This window comes from Mustela erminea, chromosome 12 (assembly GCF_009829155.1).
Source record: "Mustela erminea isolate mMusErm1 chromosome 12, mMusErm1.Pri, whole genome shotgun sequence".
Taxonomy (NCBI): domain Eukaryota; kingdom Metazoa; phylum Chordata; class Mammalia; order Carnivora; family Mustelidae; genus Mustela; species Mustela erminea.
This window is the reverse complement of record NC_045625.1, coordinates 54,290-77,841: the sequence shown is the minus strand read 5'-3', so window position 1 is coordinate 77,841 and position 23,552 is coordinate 54,290. Positions and strand designations below refer to the sequence as shown.

Below are 23,552 nucleotides of genomic sequence, written 5' to 3'. Positions count from 1 at the left end.
GGCATATCTTGAAAGAAGTTGCTGTGGCCGATGTCGAAGAGGTGACTGCCTATGTTCTCCTCTAGGATTCTGATGGTTTCCTGCCTCATGTTGAGGTCTTTTATCCATTCTGAGTTTATCTTTGTGTACGGTATAAGAGAATGGTTGTGTTTCATTCTTCTATACATAGCTGTCCAATTTTCCCAGTACGATTTATTGAAGAGATTGTCTTTTTTCCACTGGACCTTTTTTTCCTGCTTTGTCGAAGATTATTTGACTATAGAGTTGCGGGTCTGTATCTGGACTCTCCACTCTGTTCCACTGGTCTATGTGACTGTTTTTATGCCAGTACCAGCTGTCTCGGTGATCACAGCTTTGTAGTAAAGCTTGAAATCAGGCAGTGGGATGCCCCCGGTTTTGTTTTTCTTTTTCAACATTTCCTTAGCAATTTGGGATATCTTCTGGTTCCATACAAATTTTAGAATTGTTTGTTCCACCCCTTTGCAAAATGCCAGTGGAATTTTGATCGGGATCAAGATTTTTCATCTATACTGAAAGTATAGATGGCTCTAGGCAGTATAGACATTTTAACAATGTTTATTCTTCCAATCCATGAGCATGGAATGCTCTTCCATATTTTTGTGTCTTCTTCAATTTCTTTCAAGAGCCTAAACAAATTCTTGAAGTGAATAGAAAAAGAGTGAACATCCCTAACTGCTGATATGAGACTAGTACAACCTGGACACCAGAATTATTTAAAAAACAGAATATAATAAAGGAAGATCATACTCCACGCTCATTCATTAACATTGAGTAAAATGCACCAGAGAGTCTAATTTAGATTAGCAGATCAAAGGATACTATTAATGTGATCCTGACATTGGTGCAGAGAAGATGTTCAATAAAACTCAAATTGTATTCATGATAGAAATTATTAGCAATGTAGGAATTATTGACCTGATGAAGAGAATTTACCGAAAATCCTGCACTAACATCATATGATGGTGGAATTTGGAAAGAATTCCCTTTAAAATTAGGAAAAGACTGTACCTGTCAGCACTCCTTCTTTTCCAACATGGAACTTCAGAGCCTGGTTGGTTCAGTAAAGTGAACATCAGCCCCGTGAGGATTAGAGGTGTTTGTCCAGTTCACTGCACATTCCAGGGCTTGGGTGTTTAGGAGACACTTGTTGAGTGAACGAGACAAGAAAAATAAATAAAACACCCAAGTATTAGAACAGAAATAGGCAAAGCTGCCATTATTCCTAGATAACATTATTATCCGTAGATCCGGAATCCTCTCGAGCCAAGAAGAGTGTTTGGCACGGCTGCTGAGTCAAGTACCAGAGCCAGTAGCCGACCGCCGATCATGACCGTGTCAGCAGTTCCACCTGCAGCCCTAACGACGCCCGAATACAAGATCTTTATGTGGAAAAGTCCTAACCCTCAGTGACAGATAGGAGAGGAGACTTAAGTAGATGGTGTTAGCATGTCAATACTAAGTAGTATCAACTTCAGAGATGGTTCTGACCAAATTGATCTGTAGATTCAATGTAATTTCAATAGGTGAATTTGTTTTTGTTTTGGAAATTGGCAAGTTGCTTCTAAAACTCATCAGAAAGGGCAAAGGCCCCCTAAATACTCAAGATACTTAAGAAGTGGAGGGTGCTGCTGGGGCAGTGGGCATGGAAATGTACTGTTCTTGTTGGTGATAAGACTTCTTATAAAGCTAGAGTGCTAAGACTGTGGTGCTGGCTTAGGGGAGAGTAAGTGAGCCAATGGACGGAATCAAGAGTCTAGAATCAGAATCACTCGTGTATGGAAACTTGATATATGACTGTGCTGCTTAGTGGCGAGATAATTCAACAATCGATGTGAGTATAATTATGATCAACATAGTGAAAGATGGAAATTGGATCTTTATCCATTCACAAAAAAGCTATTTCAAATGGATGAAAATACTTAAATATAAGAGGAAAAAAAGTTTAAAACTCTTAGAATACAGGAGATTCTCTTTAAGACCTCGGGATAGGGACTGATTGCTTAAGCAAACTATAAGGAAGCATCATCCATAATTGAAAAAAAAATTCTATAAAATGAAGAGTTTCTGTTCATCAAAAGAAGAAAGGACAATCCATGAAGAGGAAGGGATATTTGCATCACATTCCTTCATTTACCTGTTATGAATCCCTTATAAATTATAAATAGATGAACCCATTATCCATTATCAATATTTATGCATTGCCTATCACGTAGTAAGCGGTACTCTAAGTGCAGGGACAAAAGATGAAAATCTGAGTTTCATTCCCATAAGAGAGACGCAGTGTCACACGATGAGAGGCACTGGGAGAAGGCAAAGCAGCGAAGGGTTATGAGACACGGAACCGGGGGGCAGGGGCTTTGATGGCTGTGTGCCCAGAGGAGATGTCACTGACTTGGTGACTTGCCAGTGAAGATGTCTGGGTCTGTGAGGAGGTGGAGCAGGGGGGCCTGGGCGAGAAGCCCTGAGCCCTGCACCCACCCAGCACCTGCACCATGACAAGGGGCGGACGGAATGGGGAGAAGGGAAGGATTTGCAGGTGCAGTCAGTTCGGGATTTTATTTAGAGTGAGGTTGGAACAGGAGGGACATGATCTGCGTTTTCAGACCAAATGTCTAGCTGAGAGTATAGTACCGGGCACAGGCAGAAGCAGCTCGGTGGGTTAGGGCTTAGCTGGTTATCCCAGAAACAGACCCCAAGACAGGAGTCCAGTGCAAGTCATTCATTTGGGAGGTGACCTCAGGAATACCAGGGAGCAAGGAAGTGGGTCAGGGAAGGGAGGCGGCCAGAATATCGTGTACTCGGAGGGCAGTCACCACTGTGGGTCCTCACTGGGAGCCCTGAACCTCTGTTATCCCTGCAAGCGGCAAGGCGGCTGGGGCATTTTTCAGCAAGTGCTGTTAGCCACTAGCCGAAGGCTGCTGGTAGGAGGCGGCCACGAAATGTTAATTCTCAGACACCTGCGTTCTGGTCTGGGAGAATTCTCAGGGGAAAAAGATGCAGATGCTGACAATTGAGTGATGGGTCAGGGAGCCCAGTAGAGGGGCTGGGGGCTTGGGCTCAGGTGAGAGACCGTCGTTCTGGATGTGTTTTCCAGTAGAGCTGCTGGTGGAGCAGCGGTCTGGGTGAAAGTTGAGGGAAGAATGGCGTCCGATCTGAGCGCATGGGGACATGTGTTATCTGTAATTGAAAAGGAAAAGACTGGGTGGACCAGGTCGGTTGTGCACTGTTTGTACATGTGGCCTGGATGCAGCGTGTGTGTGTTAGGGTGGGATGCCTGTTGGCCTTCCGCAGGACTTGTCCAACAGGCCGTTGGACAGATGTGCCTGGAGTTTGGAGGAGAGATTCTTGCCAGTCCTATGCTGGGGAACCATGAGCCTGTAGGATGAAATCAGAGCCGTGAGGCTGGATGAGGTCAATAACAGAGCAAGAATGAGCTCCTCAGGCCTCAGATGCACCGACATTGATTGACAAAGGAGTGGTCGGAGGGCAGAGAGGTTTTCTGAACCATTAGTGAAGGTTAGTGTCCAGAATGTGCAAGGCCCTTCAGTGAATCATTAAGAAGAACAGAAGCAACCAAATGGAAAAATGAGCTGAAGGTGTAACTGGGCATTTTGCTAAAAGAATGAGAAACAGAAATGACCAATGAATCTTATTTGTAATTAAAGAAACGTAAAGTGAAAGACATTGAGATGCTTTTTCACACCCTCCGGTTTGTCAGACAGGAATTCCAGCCATGCCAGTGCTTAGCAAGTGGGTCAGCCAGAACCTCCACGCTCCTGCTGGGAAAAGTGTGGCAATCCCCAGAAAGTCAGGTGTAGGCATGCCTGCCACTCGGGGATTCCCTCTTAGGTCGTGTGCCAGAGGGTGTCCGGGCAGGTGACCCAGAGACCCTCTCACACAGAGGTTCGTGGCTACACAGTTCACGGCAGCCCCGGGATGCACCGGTTGTGACTGCCTGTGAACAGAGTGATGCGCCCCACGCACCAGAGGGTGGTCTCTGCATCAGGAGGGAAGTCCCTGAGAAGCAGTTTGCTCGCCGTCAGCAAGTCTGCCCAAGTCTGAGAAGGCCGCGTACAGTAGCGTCCCGTCACAAGGGTTAAGAGAAGCCAAGTATAACACGTTTTCAGAGTTTGTGGTAAGACAGTAAAGAAAAGAAATTGTTAACAGGAATTACAGGTAGCTACTACGTCTGGGGAGGACAAAGGGAGACAAGAAGGGCTTTGAAAGTCTTGGTGACATTCTGTTTTCTTTAAGTGGGGTGATGGATGGATGGACATTTTATTCCTTTTCTTTAAAATGTGCATCTATACACATATTTGTACATATTCTTCTGTGTATGTGGTATGTTTCATGGTTTTAAAAAATTAACAATCCAAATAATATGGGGGAAAGTTCTGAGCTGCCATTTTCATGCAAAAACCAAGGGTATTTGTCACACCAGCCATTGGCATTGTGGCATTTCCAGGTGCTTCTCATCCAGGAGTAATTTTTACCAGTGTGTTGCTGGGAGGAGCAAGCTTGCTGCTGATCCCTCCGGGCCTCATCCTTGGACTCAGCCGACTTTGTTCCCTGGATAGAGGGATCCAGACACCGAGCTCCCATCTGCTAGGACACAGCTCTGGGGTTCCTTCATAGGCGTGTGTCCTCTCAGAGAGGGCAGAATGATGAGCGGATATCAAGGGTGAGGGTTGCCAGACGTGCAGAGCGCATGATGCCTAAATGTCTTCTGGGGAGACCTCTGGCTCCAGAGAGGCCCGCACACAAGACAGAGACCTTATGTATGCAGGAGGCCCGGTGTCTGTCCCTCAGCTGTTGGACACTTGAGGCCTGGGTGGCTTGTGGTTGGATCAGACCTCCCTTCAAATAAGCCCTCCATGGCGGCGGCCGTCAGCCCCCGATGCCCAGCAGGGCTGGCGGGAGGACTGAGGTGCCGCTCGGCTCGGAAGCTCTGCTGGCTCTGAACCATTAGTGAAGGTTAGTGTCCAGAATGTGCAAGGCCCTGGACACGAGCGCTCCTGTCCTTCACCCTGTTCTGCCCAAAGTGGAAAAGATGACAGGGAGCCGGCGTGTGGATTAGTGGCGTCTTCATTTTTGTTCATTTGTAGTCACTTCATGTGTTACTTTGTGAATGTACTTTTTTTTCCTTAGGCAAAAATATGAGTGTCAGTTCCCACCTCCCACTTAATCAAAACAGAGTAATAGCCTTAACCAGGGTTGTGTAGAGACAGCATCCCCAAGGAAGCATAAAACTGACATTGATTTCTTTGCCTGGAAATAAAAAAACAAGTGTCTGTGAGTCATCTTTGGATTTGCATTACAAACAGGAATGCAAACGAGCGCCACCCTGTCTGCATAGCCTCCAGATTTCCAAAATATTTGATCTGGTGCATTTTAAGCAAAATGTGCAAAGTTTACTAAAATCCTAAAATTTTCCAATGAGGTATTCAAAGTTTGAGTTTTTGCTTGTGTTGATGACTCATTTTCTCTTTTGTTTTCTGTTTTTGTTCTTGATTTGCCGTAAACTACCTGCTGACTCACGCCATCCAACCAACATACAATGCGAAAACCATGTCTCCGTCTGTATGTTGTGCTCCTGCTGCTCAAACATCCCAATTTGTAAATAATACGCAAATACCCATCCATGAAAACATCACATATAGGAAACGGTTGGTTTCATGACTTTAAACAGTTCTTAAAACTCGTTGCTTTGCTTGCTCTGCTCCTGTTTCTTCTCCTGTGAGGCCTCACCACCGCCTTCCTGAGGTGTGTGGTCAGAGTCTGGCAGTCCCCGTCCCCTCTGGTCTCTTCTCCTCAGCATCTGGGGTCCAGTGGGGGCTTCCGAGGGCCCTCCCGGGGACTGTTTGATTCAGGAACTGGCCTTGGGTCTTCTGAGCCAAGTGGATAAGTGCCCAGCCAGTTTTTCCTGTTGGGATTGGGTTCAGAATTGGAGGGATTTTGTAGGGTATGAGTTTCAACCTGATCCTGTGGAGTCCATGGTTTCTCTGGCACCATCTCCCTTCTGCTCTGTCCCCATCGAACCCACATACAAAGGTGGTTCTCCCCAGTGGCCTCTGACGATGCCTCCTCTAGCATTCTTCCTGGAACTGCCCTTCCGTGGGGAATCCTTTCTGGGCCTCGGGGCTGGAGGGGATTGGAGATTGTGTCTCTGTGATTCAGAAGGGGTTGTGTAAGGCCTGACAGAGCAGGAAGAGGGTCTGTCCCCAGAGACAGCAGAGCACCTGGCTCCTGCGTCCAACCTTCACTGGCCCGCTCGTGCACGCTTGCTCCGTGGGCTCGTGTGGGCTGCGGGCGGCGTGAACTGGGCCTTCCCCCCAGGCCTTCAGGAGTTATCTGACAGGAGAGCAAAGACAGCAGGAGCAGACAAACTGAGGCTGTGACTGGAAATTCATATAAAGTAGCAAGTATTTGAGATCCTGTTACAGAAAATGAACATGAATGATCAAGTATTTTGCAAGTGGAGAAGATCTTGAGGTTTTGAGAAAATGCCATTTGATGCAGAAATATTCGAGTCACTCGGGCCCCTCCATGGCCGTTCCCTGTGCCCTTGGGAAGAGCTCCCTGCCCCCGTGCCCTCCTTCTTCTGAGTGCACACAGTCACACGACATGCTGAGCACCTTGGGGTCTGTTCCTCCTCATCGTCCAGCCAGGAAAAAGCCAAGTAGGAGAGCAGTCTGTCGCTCGCTTGCTGGACCTTGCTGCCGGCATGGAGCGTGGCGTCCAACAGATGGGCACAGGGCGCAGGGGATGCCTGTCGGGGTCTGAGGCTCCCCTTTGTGGGGTGTGTGTCACGATGCCTGGCGTGCCTTTAAATCCCTCAAATCTCGATTCCTCAGCATCTGGGCACAACGTCCTAATGTCCCCGTCTTGTGGGTGAGGAAGCCAGGGGCTCAGAGGAGTTGGGGACCAGGGTACCCTCAGGGTGAACCATCTGCCACATTGCGGGTTGTGATAATGCCTCTTTGGGGTGCCCTAGACCTTCCCAGTGCCGGGGCAGGTGGCAGTCAGGAAGGGCCTGGCTTTGAAATGTAGGTGATTGAAATGTAGGCTTTGAAATAAGGTGCTTGGGGCTCTCTGGTGTGACAGAAACCATGGACTCTGGGTGGACGGGGCATGCCCTTTCCACCACTGAGGGGCTGGCTGAGGCCAGAGGTGATGACGCTTGGCCGTGGGGAGGCTGCTGTGTGCTTGCTGCCCCCCCTCCCCCCGTTCTCCCGCATGCTGGTGCCTGGCAGCAACCGCCCTGGTGCGGCCCCGGAGTGCTCTGCCTGCCACCCCCTGCTTGGGGTATCTGTGGCTGCTGTCACCATCCGTCCTCATGGCTCTCTCAGGCTGTGTATCTGTGGCCCCCCCACCCCCCTCCCGAGTGCCCCCTGGAGCCCTGAGAAAAGACATCTGGGGGGAGGAGTGAGAGCTCGAGTCTCAGCAAAAAGTAGGCAGGGGCGTGTGAGCTTTGCGTTGGTGCACTGACTATGCGCATGATCAGTGCCCTCCGCTGCCTCACCCTGTCCTCTGTCCCTTCTTTCTCACCCAGAGCCTCTGTTTTCCCAAGAATCTCTAGGTGCAGTGGCCTGAGCAAAGTCCTTTGGGCTGGGCAGACGCTGACTGTGTTGTAACAGTCTTGGGCCCTCCAGACGCAAGTGGGCAGGTGTGGTCCAAGTGGGGACCTCAGAGGAGGCCAGGCACTTGGCGGCTCCCTCACCTTCCTCTGCTTTACTGCCGCATGCAGAGGATTTCCCAGCGCTGTAGATGAGGTCTCCCTTCCACTGCTGTGCCAGTCCTCCTGAGCTGACCGGCTCACCTGCAAACCTGGGGCCCGCAGGACGAGTGTGGGTGTTTCCCGCACCACTGAGATTCTCTTGCCCCAGCGCAGCAAGCAGCTGAGGGAGCTGTAGGCAAGCCTGTTTGCCCTCCAGGATCCCACCCCACGGTCCACTTCTGCCTATTGCTGACCCTAGTCAGCACCTCCTTATGACTACCAGAACTCCTCCCTCATGGCTCCCACCTCTAGCCCCCCAGCAGAGACAGACTAGAGTCCTCAGCAGCCCCCACCCCAGTGGGAACAAAGGGGTGGACAGGGCTGGGTTGGGGCCACGGTCCTCAGAAGTGGGAGTGAGACCTGCCTGTCCACTGAATGCTTTGTCCCAGCCAGGACCAGCTGGGCAGCCCTGGAGGGGGGACAGCCAGCTGTCCCCACGCTCCGCACAGCCCCTGCACGTGCTTGCACGTGCTGTCCCACTGCTGCTCATTTGAACATGTCGTGTTTTCTTCTGTCTCCATTGGACCACTGAATCTGGCGATACATTGTTTCTAAGCCTGAGCTGCTTGCCTGTGTTAGACACCCAGGTGTCAGGGAGCTGCTGTCCTGTGGGCACCTGGTCTCTAAGCAGACAGAGGCCGGGAAACTGCCCAGGGCCAAAAGCACCCCTATGTCATCTGCCCAGAGCTGTGCTTCCTGAAAGGGATGGGCTGATAATTCAAGGTGCCCCTGGGCCCAGATGGAAGGCTCACTCCCTCTCGGATGACGGAGCCATGCTTGACATCCTGGGATCTCTGCCGCTGGGAGCATTCGTGGATTTCCTGAGTAGCTTCCATGGTGTGGGCAGTGGGATCGCCCACACTCACACTTCCTATGGGGACTTGTCTGCAGGCACCATGAGCAGCTCTGGGGGAAATGTTTGCCCCTCTGCCGGGTCCCAGGCAGGCAGGGGCTTTGCTAGCCATGCAGAGAAGGGAAGGGCCCCTCAGAGGCTCTCCGTGGAAAAGCAGCCCTGCCCAGCGCTTGGACGGCTTGGCTGTGTTTCGCAAGAGGCGGTCTATGTTGGAGGCCCATCCACAGGTGGCCTCCCGGCTCCTCTTGGCAGCAAGCAGCTACTTCCGGGAGATCGTCTCTCTCCGTCCCTGTCGGGTGCAGGGGAGCCTAGAGCAGAGGGTTTCCGTTGATTTGCTGCATGAGAAGTGATTGGCAATGACAAGCTTCACTTTCAGAAGGTTTTCTGGTGGCCGATTGCTGCTTCTCTCCTGTAGAGCAGTGACTTTCTGTTTGGTCTCTCTTTGGATCCACTTTCCTTCGGGGCACAGCAGGTCTGGGAGAGGCGGGTGGGAGGTCTGCCGTGGTGGGAGGCTGATCTCCACCGGCTTGAGAACAGCCTGTCTTCCCCACAGAACAATTTCATCAACCTCAGCTTCCTGCGCCTGTTTCGGGCCGCCCGGCTCATCAAGCTGCTGCGCCAAGGCTATACCATCCGCATTCTGCTGTGGACCTTTGTGCAGTCCTTCAAGGTGAGGCCCGGCCCGGCGCTCCGACCCCTGGAGCGGCCCTCCTTCTGGAGGCCCCTTGGTGCCTGTTACCCTGTTGTGGTTTACAGACCTTCTAAGTTGCCCAGACAGCTCCTCGGTCGTGCTCACTGACCCTGTGGCGGGGCGCGCGACTGCTCAGGGATGAAGGAAGGGAGGCTGCCTCTTGGTAGAGGGGCTTTGCAGTTAGTGGGGTGGCTCTGTGGCCGCTGAGGTCCCAGTGGCCCCAGAGATGCGACCACCATCCCCTCCACAGACGAGGTCCGAGCCAGGCAGCGGGGCAGCCCCCCGGAGCTGCCTTGCCCTCCGTGTGTCTCCACAGGCCCTGCCCTACGTGTGTCTTCTCATCGCCATGCTGTTCTTCATCTACGCCATCATCGGCATGCAGGTGGGCGCGCTGACGGGACCGGGGGCGGCAGGGCGCTGGTCACGGTCACCAAATGGTACCCGTGACAGAGCGACACTCGGGGAACTTTGCTATGAGGCAGATACCGTTTTCGGGACTTTATGAACTTAACTCTCAGAAAGGCTGTTCTGTCGATGAGGACACTGAGGTTGGGCGCCCCGAGTCTGGCCCTGTCTCCCAGAGTCCTCTAGTGAGGCATAGTCCCCCCGTCTGTGGTACTGTGCTCTGCCGTGCTCCTGAGTAAAACCCCATGGGGCTGTTAGGGTGTCGGTGGGCTCATTGGACTGGGTGCTGGCCCCCCCCTGCCGGTGGAGCTTTGAAGCACATGTGCCTGGTGCTGAGCCCCAGCCGGTCCTTCTCTCAGTCCAGAGAGCTGGCCTGACCCTTTATAGGAGATTGTATGTTCCGGAAAAAAAGTCAGCAGGATCGAATCGGGTCACTATATTGTCAGATCCAGCTGGGAGAATTTAGATCGCCTTCATTTCCTCAAGAACCCTTGGTCAGCTGTTTGGAAAAACATTTACGAGACACAAAGCAGTGTTCCAGATTTGAATCTTTGGCATCGGGCCACTTTTCAACAGTAGGGTGGGAGTTGGATCCCAATGTTAAATTACAGTGGGAGAAGCCACTGTCTCAAAGGTTAGGTGCAAATTGATTTTTAAACTCTGTTTCAGGGAGTGAAAAGCTTCTCTTGCTTTAAAATTTGCTGATATCAGATGCTCTTTAAAATGTATTTTTGGCTGCTTTTTTTGGTGGATGTATAAGACAGCAAGGGTCACTGATCTTTGTTTTTGGTGAAGATGTGATAGTTCCTAAGTTTTTCATCCAGATTACAGATTTTAAGCTAAGTATAGTTACTGACTTGTTTGCATTTCTAACGCCAAAAAGAAATCAATTAAAATGGATAAAAAGCCCATTGTGGTATTTGCACAGACACTTAAAAAGAAACTTTCAAGTTGATCTCCTAGCTATTATCACAATAATTCCCGCCTCGGAGTCACTGATGACAGAGTGAACTTTCTAGTGCGTCCATCTTCCATACAGAGCGGCCCATGTACGCTGAGTTCCGGCCGCGTTTTCACTGGTGTGCAGACTTGTGCCTGCAGACACGTGGAGCTGGGGGGGGGGTGCAGGGACACATTTGGCTGGAAGCACGGGCCCCTCCAGCCCCTGCTGCCGTGGAGGTGGCTAAGGGCTGTGTCCTAGGCCTTGTGGGTCCTCACAGGCACACACCCTCCTCTGCCTGGCCACAGCTCCAGGGGTCCCAACAGCACCAGCCTGCAGCCTTCTTTCTCCTCTCAGGTTTTTGGAAATATTGCGCTGGATGACGACAGCAGCATCAACCGGCACAACAACTTCCGGACGTTTCTGCAGGCCCTGATGCTGCTGTTCAGGTGTGTTGGTCGGGGGTCAGCACAGGCTTGGGGGCTCCTCCGTTCAGGAGGGACGGGGTGTGTGCCAACCCAGCTCAGGCTAGCCTCCCCTCGGTGGGCCTTCCCAGCTTCTTCTCCCCTTTTCTTGGTATCCTTCCCTAAGGGTTCCTTAGGGAAGCCCCCAGGAGAGGTCAACCTGAGAGCCCCAGGTGTGAGGCTGGCCTTGACCACCTCGGCTCAGGTCCCCGGTGGTGGCCAGAAGGCCTTAGTGAGGCTGCAGCCAAGGGTCCGGGAGGACAGAAGGTGTCCAGCAGGATCTTCTTTGGTGTGCTGGCTGTCAGCTTTCCATCTGCTTACCTTGTTGACAGCAGGGTCTGTGGGACTGGGGGAAGCAGGGCAGTGGGGCTGCTGCTGATGGCGAGTGTGCTACTTAGTGACCCAAGGGACTCAGCTGGCCAGACCCGCTGGTGTGAGTGTGCCTCCAGCTGCCCCCTGGGCTCACAGGACTGCAGTTCCCTAGGCTTTCCATCCCAAGTCCAGCGTCAGAGTGGCTTGGTCCTGGCCCAAGTGCCTCCCGGTGAGGATGTGCTCAGGAGACCTGGGGGCACCTGTTGTTCTGAGATGTGACACACTCTCTGCAGACTGGGTGCTGTTGACCCTCCCGGTTTGGGGGCTGAAGGGAGAGGGGTGAATGTGTCTCCCCGCCTCCAGAGTCTCCTTTTGTAAGGCAAGCCCACCACCGTGACCCTCGGTGGGAAGAAAGGAGCTCTTAGGAGGGACTTGGGGAGCAGGGGGGCTGACACAAGATGCTACCCGGGCTCCTTCTTGAGGTTCCCACATGTGTGTTTCTTTTCTTTCTTTCTTTTTTTTTTTTTTTTAAATATTTTATTTATTTATTTGACAGACAGAGATCACAAGCAGGCAGAGAGGCAGGCAGAGAGAGAGGAGGAAGCAGGCTCCCCGCTGAGCCAAGAGCCCGATGCAGGGCTCAATCCCAGGACCCTGGGATCATGACCTGAGCCGAAGGCAGCAGGTTAACCCACTGAGCCACCCAGACGCCCCCACATGTGTGTTTCTTTATGCAAATGTTTGTAAGGCCTAAGCTGGGGGAGCCCCACACAGTTAGTCCCAGGCAGGGCCTGTGGGGTTCTTTCCATGGAGGGAGAGCAGACGGGCCTGCTTTGCTAGGCTGCCCGGAGGGAATCGGGAATCGGCTGACTCTTGTTCTTTCAGTCAGAGGCCTGCACTTTCTGCCAATGACATCGTCTCTCCAGACTTCAGCTGTTACGTTCGTTTCATCTCTTCGTCTGTTAATGTCCTGCCTCAGGCTGCAATAGCGAGGCAGGCCTATGAAACCAGCCGCAGCTGGAAGTCTTTGTTCTCAAAGACCTCTTTTCCTCCCTGATCTCTGAGTCACATGGGAATGCCCATGTCAGTCAGGCCTGGCACAGGACAGCTGCCCTGCAGGAAAAGCCCCCTACTCCTGGCCACTGGTGATGGACAGTGGGCTCGCTTGTGCCCAGAACGGCCACATGGGCACACCAGGTGGGGGGCATCCAGGCCTCTGGTCTACCTGCAAGTCTGTGGGACTTCTGGCCCTCGTTCTGACTGCATATCGGGGACAAAAGTCCATGAGGAAGGTCCTCCATGGTGGCCGCTCAGGTTGGTGGGGTTGTTCTTGGAGTGTTCCAGAAGCAGCAGACGCTGGTGTGGCTGGAGTGGGCTGAGCAGAGGCCACTGAGAGAGAACAGGCCGCGGGCCGCACGGAGTTGCAGCAGTTGTGTACATTTTGCATTTGCAGTGAGCTGGGGGGTTGTTGAGAGAAATGACCTGCTCTCACCTGTGTTTGTTGGACCCACTTGGGTGTTGGGGCTGCGAAGCAGGAAAAGCCACTCGGAAGCTGTTGCAGAGCTCAGGGAAGGTGATGGTTGCCCAACCCAGGGTGGCGAGAGGCAGTTAGGGTCCAGCTGTTCTTTGGAGGTAGAGGAGCGGATGAGCAGGGGTGGTGAGGGGGAGTGGAGGCAGGGATGGCTACGGCCTGTTTGGCCTGAGCAACTGGAGTGGTGGCGTCCCCATCTGTTGAATCAGGGAGGGCGGGGACGCCACCTGCTGTGGGAGGGGCCAGGGAAGGCTGAGTTGGCTTTGAGGGGCCCAGAGGTCCTGGGGGAGCACTCACCATGGCGCTGGCTTCTGGTGCACTGCCTTATTTTCAGTAACTAGTTCTTTCGAGGTTAATGATCAGTTTGCAAACCTAATGCCAGAGGATTCTGAGCCCAGTGAGGGTGTGCACTGGAGCCCGCTCTTCTGGGAACCCTTCTCTGGCTGGTCTGGCCCTTCCTTCGTGGGCCTCACAGCTCTGCCCTTCTTCTTAGGAGTGCCACGGGGGAGGCCTGGCATGAGATCATGCTGTCCTGTCTCAGCAGTCAGGCCTGTGACGAGCACGCGAACGCCAGTGAGTGTGGGAGTGACTTCGCCTACTTTTACTTCGTCTCCTTCATCTTCCTTTGCTCCTTTCTGGTAAGTGCTGGTCACTGTGCCCATGTGTCCACCTGTCTCAGTCCATCTCAGGTCCCCCACGCCTCTCACAGACCCGGATACCGATTCATGTCTCGTTGCAAGCTGATTCCGTGTAGATGGTCCTGCGTCTCCGGAGACGATGACCTATAGAAGGACCCACTCTGTGATGAGCTCCTGTGGGCTTTTCCTTCTCAGAAAGGGTTTTAAGTTTCCACAGGACACCTGTCCTTTAGCCTTTAGCCTCTGTCACAGTGGTGAGTTACAGAGAAGCAGCACTCCAGCCAGCGTGCCCCGGGTGGACGAGCCTTGGGAACTGGGGCGGTGGGGAGCTCAGTGGACTGGGTCCTGGGGGCATGGATTTTGTTCCAGGTCAGCAGACACCTCTGGGAAACTTGGAGCAGGGGCATGACACAGTCTGGCACACGTTTCCAAACCTTGCTCTGGCTTCTACTCAGGAGAGGCTGAAGAGTGACCGGGGAGGTGGCTGGAGATGACGGTGCCTAGAGAAGGGTGGGGACCAGCAGGACGGGAGATTAAACATGGGCATGAGAGCAAATGAGGAAGAAAGCAGCCCCTGCAGTCTGCTGGTGCCCTGGAGAGAAGCTTTTGTCTATGGCCAGCGAGGGTGTCAGGTGGTGCGGCGGCTGTGGAAGTCAGCATGGCAGCTCCTTGATAAGGGAACACCAGAGTGGCCGTCTGATCCAGCAGCTGCACTCCAGGCACACGCCAGAACTGAGGGCGGGGCCTCAAGCCAGTGTTTGTACACACACGTGTGCAGCAGCATCATTCATGATGGCCTGGAGGCAGAAGCAACCAAAGTGTCCACCAGTGAGTGAGTGGTTGTGACATGGACACACAAGGGAGTACAATTCGGCCTTAGGAAAGCGGCTCTTCTGACCCATGCTACGGTATGGATGGCCTGTGAAGTCATGATGCTAAGAGAAAGAAACCAGTGGCAAAAGGAGAAGTAACGTCATGGTTTCACCTGTCTGAGGTCCTTAGAGCAGGGAAGCTCGTAGAGACCGAGAGCCTGACGGCAGGCACCGGGGACTGGGGGAGGGGATGGCGATTAGTATTTCATGGGGGCAGGGTTTCGGCTGGGGAAGATGGAAGAGTTCTGGGGACAGGTGGTGGGGATGGTGCCCCTCAGCTGTGCACTTCAGAGTGATTAAATCGGAAGCTCGTTGCTATGTATGTTTTACCAAATTCAGAAAATGGTCTTAAAGAAGAATTAACATAAATCCTATTCAAACTCTTTTTATTTTTAGAGGGGGGCGGGCAGATGGAGAGAGAGAGAATCCCAAGCAGACTCCATGCTGATTGCGGAGCCTGATGTGGGGCTTGATCTCATGACCCTGAGATCGTGACCTGAGCTGAAACCAAGACTGGGATGGACGCTTAACTGGCTGAGCCCCCCAAGGGTCCCTTACTCAAACTCTTGCAAAAAGTAGAAGAAGAGAAACATCTAACAAATCCTGTGATGCTGCCATTATACTAATACCAAAAGCAGGAATGATGCCACAAGAAAGATAACTACAGACCAACGTCCGTGCTAAGTACGCAGTAAGGATCCTGAACAAAATACTAGCACACCGGCTCCCATAGCACGTTAAGGGGTTAGACACGGTGATCAGGCGGGATTTATCCCAGGAGTGCAGGGATGCATCTTCAACCTACAGAGACTGACCGATGTGATGAGGGAAAAAACTCACATGATTATTTCAATAGATGCAGGAAAGCATTTGACAAAATTCAACACCCTTTCCTGACAAAAGCACTTAGCAGACTCAGAACAGAAGGGAACTTCTGTAACGTGAGGAAGGGCATTTATGAAGATCTACTTAGTGACGAAGGACTACAAACGTCTCCTCCAAATATCAGGAACTAGACAAGGATCCCACTTCCTTATCACTCCTACTCAGCATTGTGCTGGAAGTCCTAGTTAGAGGAGTTAGGCAAGGAAAAGAAATAAAAAGCACCCAAATTGGAGAGGAAACAGTAAAGCTATCTCTATTTGCAAAGATATGACGGTATATGTAGAACATCTTGAAGAACACACACGCACACGCACACACGTGCACGCACGCACGGTGCTAGAACTAATAAATGAGTTAATCAAAGTCTCAGAGTACAAAATCAACACATAAAAGTCAGTTATGTTTCTGTGTACCAGCAATAAACAACTTGAAAAGGAAATTAAGGAAATAATTCCATTTCCAGTAGCATCCAAAGGGATAAAATACCTAGGAATAAATACCCGTGAAGATGAAAACCTTAAATAAGTTAAAGAAGACCTAATTAAGTGGAAAGACATGCAGGCCCATGGATCCGAAGACTTCATGTTGGTGAGGTGGTGATGGCCCCACAGAGTGAGCTCCAGATTCAGTGTGGTCCCTGTCAGAGCGCCAGGGCCCTTTCTACAGGAATGGGAAAGCTGGTCCTCAAATTCATATGGAAGGACAAGGAACCCCAAATAACAAAACAATCTTGAAAATTAAAGATCAAGTGAGAGAACCCATGTTTCCCTATTACAAAACTTACTGTGAAGGTACCATGAGTCAGAACAATGTGGCTGAAGAGACACTTCTCCAAAGAAGTCATACAGACGACCAGCAGGTACATGAGAAGGTGCTCAGTGTCACTGTCGTCAGGGAAATGCTCATCAAGACAACAGCGACCCATCGCCTCGTCCATTTAAAATGGACTATCATGGAGAAGACACGAGGTGGCAGGTGTTGGTGAAGATGTGGAGAAAAGTGAACCGCTGTATTTGGTCAGTGGGAATGTAAATTGGTACAGTCACTATGGAAAACAGTATATATGTTCCTCAAAAAATAAAAAATGGAGCTAAGATATGATCCAGCAATCCCACTTTTGGTATACATCCAAATGGAAGGAGAGGAGGAGATTGAAGACAGATGTGCATGCCCACGTTCACTGCAGCATTTCTCACAATGGACAAGGTATGGAAACAACCCAGGTGTTCATCAGTGGATGAGTAGATAAGGAGGACTTGGTGTGTACACACACACACACACACACACACACACAGTATTCAGCCGTGGGAAAGAAGGAACTCCTTCTGTCATTTGTGACAACATGGATGGATCTTGAAGGCATTGTGCTAGGTGAAAAAGGCCAGACCGAAAAAGACAAATACTGCATATATCACTTACCTGTGGAATTTCTTTTGGAAGCCAGACCATAGAAACAGAGTTGAAGAACTATTGCCAGGGACTGGAGAGTTGGGGAAGTAGGGATAAGTTGCGGAAAGGGTGCACACCTTCAGCTCTAATATGAATAAAGTCCGAAAATGTGATGTAAAGCATGGTGACTATAGCTGATAACATGCATTGTATAACTGAAATTTTCTAGAGGGCAGAATGTAAATATTCTATCAAAAATATGTGATGGACGTGTTAGCTAGATGGCAGGGGTGCTTTGATGATGATGTGTGTGTGTAGAGACTGGAATATGTACTGTAAGTGTCTTGTAATGATGTCAGTCACGTTTATCTCAGTAAGGCTGATGCGGGGACAGTAGGTATTGGCATAAGGATAGACCATTGGAGTGGGACGGAGATTCCAGAAATAAATCCAAATATCCATGGACAGTTGATTTTTGACGCGGATGCCAAAGCTGCTCGGTGTGGCAAGAACAGTTTCTTTGACACATCGCGAAGAGACAAGCAGATGTCCACATGTGGAAAAAAAGAAGATGGACCCCTACCTCACCCCATATACAAAAATGAACCTAGAACTGGTAAAAGACCTAAATGTAGGAGCTAACACTACAGAGCTCTTAGAAGAAAGCATGGCGGCAGATCTTGATCTCGGATTTGTTGAAGGATTCTTAGATTTGATGCCAAAATCACAAGCAACAAAAGAGAAAAATAAATTAGACTACTCAAAATTAAACACTTTTGTGTGTCAAAGGGGATTATAAGAAATGTGAAAATGCAATCTAAGGAATGGGAGAAAATATTTACTAATTGCATATTTTTAAGGGGATAATATCCAAAACACATAAAGAACTCTCAGAACTGCAAAAGACAAGGATAAAAAAAAATGGGCAAAGAATCAGAATAGACATTTTTGGCCAGAAGGTATACAAAGTGGCCAAAAAGCACATGAAGATATTCATCATCTTTGGACTAAATTAAGGAAACTCAGAACCACACACTTGCTTCACACTCACTGGGATGGCTACAATAATAATAATTTTTTTAATGGAAAATAACCAGCATTGTCTGGCACATGGAGAAATTGTGACTCTTGCGCATTTCAGTAGGAATGTAAAATGCATCAGCTTCTGTGGAAAACAGTTCAGCCCTCAGGTGGCAACAACCCAAATGTCCTTCTGTGGGTGGACAGAGAAACAAACTGCTGTGTACCCCACGGGATGTTATTCAGCCTTAACAAGCCGTGCGGTTCTGCGCCTGACAACTGGGTGAGCCTCATGGGAAGCGGAGAAGCCGGGCCCGGGAGGCCCTCGATGGCCCTGTGCTGAGGGACTCCTCTTGCAAGAAACACCGCAAGGAGACAAGCCTGTGGGTACCGGACAGACACTGTAGGGAAGGGGGACAAGTGAGCGACTCCTTATGGCACAAGGCGTTTTCTGGGGTGATAAAGAATTTTTGAAACTCGAGGGGTGGTTGACATGTTGCGAATAAGTAAAGCCTCTGGATTGTGAAACATTGAATGTATGTTCTGTGAATTTCAACTCAATTAAAGGGGGAAAGAAGCCAAGCTTTTGGCCGCCAGAGTCTAAACCCCTAACTCCGAAGTCGCTGCTTCTCTTGACAGCCAGCTTTGAGGGGATGGTGGTGACGGAGGTGGGGCAACTCGGTGTGTGGACAGGGCGGGGGTGGGGGAGGTGGGGGGGTGGGGGGCTTGGGAGAGTTGGTGGGATCTAGCCCCAGGGCAGGGGCCGCCGCAGGGGTGGTGGTGGTAGGGTGGAGGGCAGAGGCTGCGGGGAAGCAGGGCTGGCTCTGGATGAGCTGCAGTGGCCTCTGCTGCTAGGGTGGTTTCACACAGACTTTGGCAGGAGGGGAAGGGCTAGAGTAGAGGGCAGGCTGAGGTCTCCTTATGTCACCCCTTCTCCTTCCTGTCCTGCAGATGTTGAACCTCTTTGTGGCCGTGATCATGGACAATTTTGAGTACCTTACACGGGACTCTTCCATCCTAGGGCCTCACCACCTGGACGAGTTCATCCGGGTCTGGGCTGAGTACGACCCGGCCGCGTGGTGAGTGGCCCCCGTGCTCCGTGGTCCTCAGGGTGGTCCATGCCACAGAGCTCAGAACAAGGCTGGGGGGCTTCAGACCTGTGTCACGTGAGGTCTGTCCCTCAGTTCTCGGTGGGGCCCACGTAGGGTGGTGCTAGGTCCCCCTCTGGGTGGCACGCTCCTTCTCATGCCCACGGTGCTTTCACACAGCTCCCTGGGTGCAGAAAAGCTCCAGGAGACCCTCAGCCCAGCCCTTAGCAGCTTCTGAGGGGTCTGTGAGGCTCAGGGCTCTTGTGGAAGGGGAGCATATGGTCTCCCTGCGGGTCTGTCATGTGAGGGGCGTGGAGGGCTCAAGGAATAGGGTGTGGACACAGCAGGAGGGCCTTCCCTCGGGGCCTCACCATCCTCATGAAGCTTGGAGGCCTTCGTGGCACAAATGACATTCCTCCTGCCCATGGGCTCAGGCCTCTCCCTCTCTGCCATCGCCCTTGGGAACAGGAGCCAACACGCACCTGTGTTCCCAGCCCAGGCTGCCAATAGCAGGCGCTCGGTGAACTTTTACTGACATCGAAGGAGCTACCAGGAAGGGTCTAGTATGCTGGAGACCCTCTGGTCCCGGTGGGTAAGGTTACTGTCTTGCGTCAGGTGAGGGGTGGCTCATTTTCAGACAGCAAGGGTGTCATGAGGGGACCGGCTGGGGCTAAAATGTTGTTCCGTGGTTGGCGTGAGAGTCCCGCACACAGGGACTGCTCTTACCCTCGGGGTCCGCGGAGCAACGCGGACTCACTGCCCGTCTGTCTGTTCCTTCATCCGTCGCTCCTCACTGGCTTATGCACTCATTCACGCTCTCAAGCAGGTTCTTGAGTGGTTATTCAGGGCGCGCTCTCGGCAAGGCCGCCAGGACATGGAGGGGCCAAGAGCCCTGGCTGCTGGGAAAGGCACGGGTCTGCTCCCTGCCTCGGTCATGGTGAGCGCCAGCAGACACGATTGTGAACGAGCAGGCGTCCGTCCCTCCCACGCTTGGAGGCAAGGGGAAGTCTGGGAAGACGGGGTGTGGCCACTCCCACGTCCTCTCTCCGTGGCTCCCCAGCCTGCCTGTGCCCCCTCATGCAGCTCTGGGTGTGGTCACCCCGTGTGGTAGAGGCCTGGGGCCGATGGTCAGTGTCGTCGTGGTGAGGACCCTACGGCCCACAGATGGCCCGAGCTCCTACCTGTGTTTCCCTCAACGGAAACTTAGCGAGGGGATCAGGTGCTCTGACCCCAGGGCCCAGAAGGCCTGGGGGCTTGCAGGGCTCCCTCAGCCTCCTTTCCTGCAGCCTTCCTGGAGCCCCTGCTGCATCCCAGGAAGGCCCAGAGGTTGCTGCGGGAGACCCTTCCCGGGCTGGCGTGCCCTGAGACCACGGGCAGCACCCGCAACCCTCGGGCATTGCTGTGCCCATAGTGTTTCTGGGTGTTCTCCATTGTGAATCTTTTGCCATTTTCACACATTGCAGAGTGAGTGTAGCTGTTACTTAACATTTCATGGTGTAGGTGACTGTTTCCATGGCCTTGGGGAGTCCTGCCACTGTGCTGATGTGCGACCAGGCTAGGCCTGCCATGCCCAGTCTCGTTCTGGCGGCAGGTGGGGGTTCTCTGGTCAGGCCAGAGGGCAGGGGAGACTCCAAGCGAGGCTCTTCCCAGGAGGGGCCTCTGGACCATGGGGTTGAGTGATGCAGCTGTTTGCGGCACAGTGTTTCTGGTGGTTGTGTTACTGGGAAGCGGAGATACTGTGGGTTGTGACTTGGACATATGTCCATGTGGGCAGGACAAACGCAGGTTGGTGCAGGCCTGTGAGAAGGGAAGACTTCTCCCAAATCTTTATGAACTGCAGACCCAGAACTTCCCCTAGTCCAGCCGCTGGGGGAGCAGAATGAGGACAGACAGGAAATGGACCAGGGCCAGACTGTGGTTTTGTGATGGCTCAGACTTCCTGAAATCCAGAGTTAGGAAAACGGGGCCTCTGGAAGGCAGAGGCCATTGGGAGCGTGGTCAAGAAAGTCTGTGGAAGAGTAGACAGCAGATAGAAGCCTCGTGCCAGAGGTGGCCTCTGTGAAACAGCACACAAGCCCGTGGTCCGAAGTAACATGGACGTGACCAACAGCTGACGCTCAGACTTGCTGCTCCCACATGTGCCTGGGGCTGAAAACAGAGCTTGCCTCCCGATGGCAGGGGCCAGGGGAAGGCCCAGCAGAGGCCACTAAGCAGACCGAGTCCTGGGCACAGGAGCAAGGAGAGTGCTTTGAGCCCTTCCTAGCCTGTGTGGTAGACGCATGGTTGTGGTCATCGTTATGTCCCAGGTGGCCACTCTGCTGCCTCCTGGTTCTTGGAGAAACTTAAAAAACAACAGAACTTTGTGAAATTTCCACGCTTTCATGTGCGTGTGTATGTGTGTGTGTGTGTGTGTGTGTTTGTACCTGTGTGGCTCTGGGAGTGTGTGCACAGTGCATATGTGCAGGGATGTTTTTGTGTGGGTACGTGTACAGGTCTGTACACACGTGGCATGCATATGTGCATGTGTACAGCAGACATATACATGTGCATGTGCGCACATGCTTGTGTGTACATGTACGGGTACACACACGTGACTGCAGACATTTGAGTGCAGTGATGTTTGTGTGCTCCTGTGTGTGTTCGTGTGCACGTGTGTGTGAACGTCTGTGTGTGTGAGTAAACAAGGCATGCTTGTGTGTGTACACGCGTGTGGATGCAGGTGTGCGTGAGCGTGGTGATGAAGAAGGCACGGGGTTGTTGCTTCCTGGTGCCGCGCTCCCCCATCTTCGTGTGGCTTCACTTTGTGGTGGTGTGGACCCTCGAAAGGAGCGTCACATCCCACCTGTGCACGGTCTGTCTGCTCGTCTTTGTGCTCATCCATCTGCCCGTCACCATTCCGGAGCCTCCACAGTGTGCCTGGGGCCGGGGGTGTGTAGGCGAAGCAGGCTCGTGCTCTCAGGACGCTGGGTGCGGCAGCACTGGGGGAGATCAGGGGAGTTGTAGTGGGAGCCCAGCTGTTTGGGGAGGGAGAGACCCCGTCTGCCTGGTGAGCCAGAGGAGGTGGCATTTGAGCCAGACTGGGAGGGGCAGGATGGACGGAGCTCCGGAGAAGCGGGTGGGGCAGGGCTGAAGGGAAGGGGGTCTGATTGTGTCTGATGGAGAAGAGAACACATCGCAAAGGGGCTGGAAGGGTGGCTGGGACAGGCGGAGAAGGTCTTGAACTTCAGGACAGACCGTAGCTTTGACTTAATAGACAGCAAGAACAGTGTTTGAGTCGGGACGACGGTCTTGTTCCCCCACCTTCCATCTGGTGCCCTCTGAGGGGTTTGATGGTGGAAGAGAGAAGACAAGCCAAAGAACAGGCTGCGCATTGGGTTGGGCGATTACCGGGGCTGGGGGCTTCACCATGCTTCCAGACCCTTTGTGATGATGCTCTGTGTCCAGTGAAGTTAGCAAGCACCTTGGGTGAGGCAGAATGGGTCTTCCTCTTTCTTCCCTTTTTTCCAGAAGTTTGGATCTGATTGGACAGGAAAGAGAAACGTGTTGGCTGGGGTGCCAACCCTGGGACAAGGGGGTTCTTAGCCGGACCAGCAGATTCCAGGAGATTTGGGAGGTGGGGCCCCATCAGGAGAGCCAGGCACAGGGTCCCAGGCACTCGGGGAGCAAGAGTAGGGGCTGCCGGAGAGGGTGGGGGAGCAGGGCCCAGGGAGAGATGGACCAGTGGTTCCAGTGCGTGCACGGTGGGGGCTGGGGGCCCGGGCCGGCCGTGTTCCGTGTGGTGTGTCTCCCACCTGCCTCAGGCTCGGACACTGTCTTGGGGCTGCCACGCTTCCTGGGGCTGTCGGAGCCCCAGGGTTCCCTGCAGGGAGCTGCCTGTCCAGCCGCGGGGCTCCTCTTCCTGCCGCAGGCTGGGTGGGTGGGCGGGGCGGGCTCAGCTGCCTTGGTTGCTGTAACCTGTGACGTTTCCTTTCCAGTTGCCGGATTCATTATAAGGATATGTACAGTTTGTTGCGTTGTATTACGCCACCCGTTGGCTTAGGGAAGAGCTGCCCTCGTAGGTTGGCCTACAAGGTTTGCGACTTCAGAGCCTCCATCCCACATACTCTCCCCTGCCCGAAATGCAGACACAGCACACACTCCCTGCCTGGTTTGGGAATGACAACACCTCACCTCTCTTTCCTCCTGCCCTGCCCTGCCCGCACTCCAACCTCCTGGACGCTTCGGTCCCCCATCTGATCTCCTGACCCCTCCAGCTGGCCGGGGAGAGGCAGCCTTCTGAGGCAGTGCACACGGAGCTTTCTGGCTGGGCCTTGAGGGCAGGTGTCGGCTGCTGGGTGGGAGCTGGGGGCCAGGCGCTGCCTGTGCCCAAGGAAGCAGCTGTCTCACCTGGCTTTGCCTCCAGGCTCTCAAGGGTGGGCTGATGGTCAGACAGGCTGGAGGCCAAGGGCCCCAGAGGAGGAGAGCATGGGCACAAGCAGACCAGGAGCAGCTGCCCCTCCCAGTCCGAAGAGCCCAACAACCCAGGGGTTTCTGGTCCCTGAGGGAGGCGAGGGCAGAGGCAGTGGAGGCCCAAGGATGGGCTCTCCTGCTTCACCTCTGCATCGAACCACTCAGCCAAGGCTGGGTACCCTGGGAGGAGGGCCAGGCCCTGGGGCAGTTGTTCCTG

At 52.7% G+C, this 23,552-nt stretch overlaps 1 protein-coding gene across 12 annotated transcripts in view; it reads left to right on the top strand.

The window, feature by feature from the left end:
- Nucleotides 1–23,552, top strand: part of CACNA1B (calcium voltage-gated channel subunit alpha1 B) — a 182,974-nt gene that overhangs the window by 140,251 nt on the left and 19,171 nt on the right. For 9 of the 12 annotated variants that reach the window (XR_004277441.1, XM_032307662.1, XM_032307658.1 and 6 more), the window contains 6 exons: nucleotides 5,682–5,687; nucleotides 9,205–9,321; nucleotides 9,659–9,724; nucleotides 11,045–11,136; nucleotides 13,488–13,632; nucleotides 18,750–18,877. Coding sequence is in view for 11 of the 12 variants with exons in the window: in XM_032307662.1 (XP_032163553.1) it covers nucleotides 5,682–5,687; nucleotides 9,205–9,321; nucleotides 9,659–9,724; nucleotides 11,045–11,136; nucleotides 13,488–13,632; nucleotides 18,750–18,877 (554 nt within the window). In the remaining variant the exon portion in view is untranslated. The remainder of the gene's footprint in view (nucleotides 1–5,681; nucleotides 5,688–9,204; nucleotides 9,322–9,658; nucleotides 9,725–11,044; nucleotides 11,137–13,487; nucleotides 13,633–18,749; nucleotides 18,878–23,552) is intronic. The other 3 variants (XM_032307664.1, XM_032307663.1, XM_032307659.1) reach the window with 1 other exon arrangement.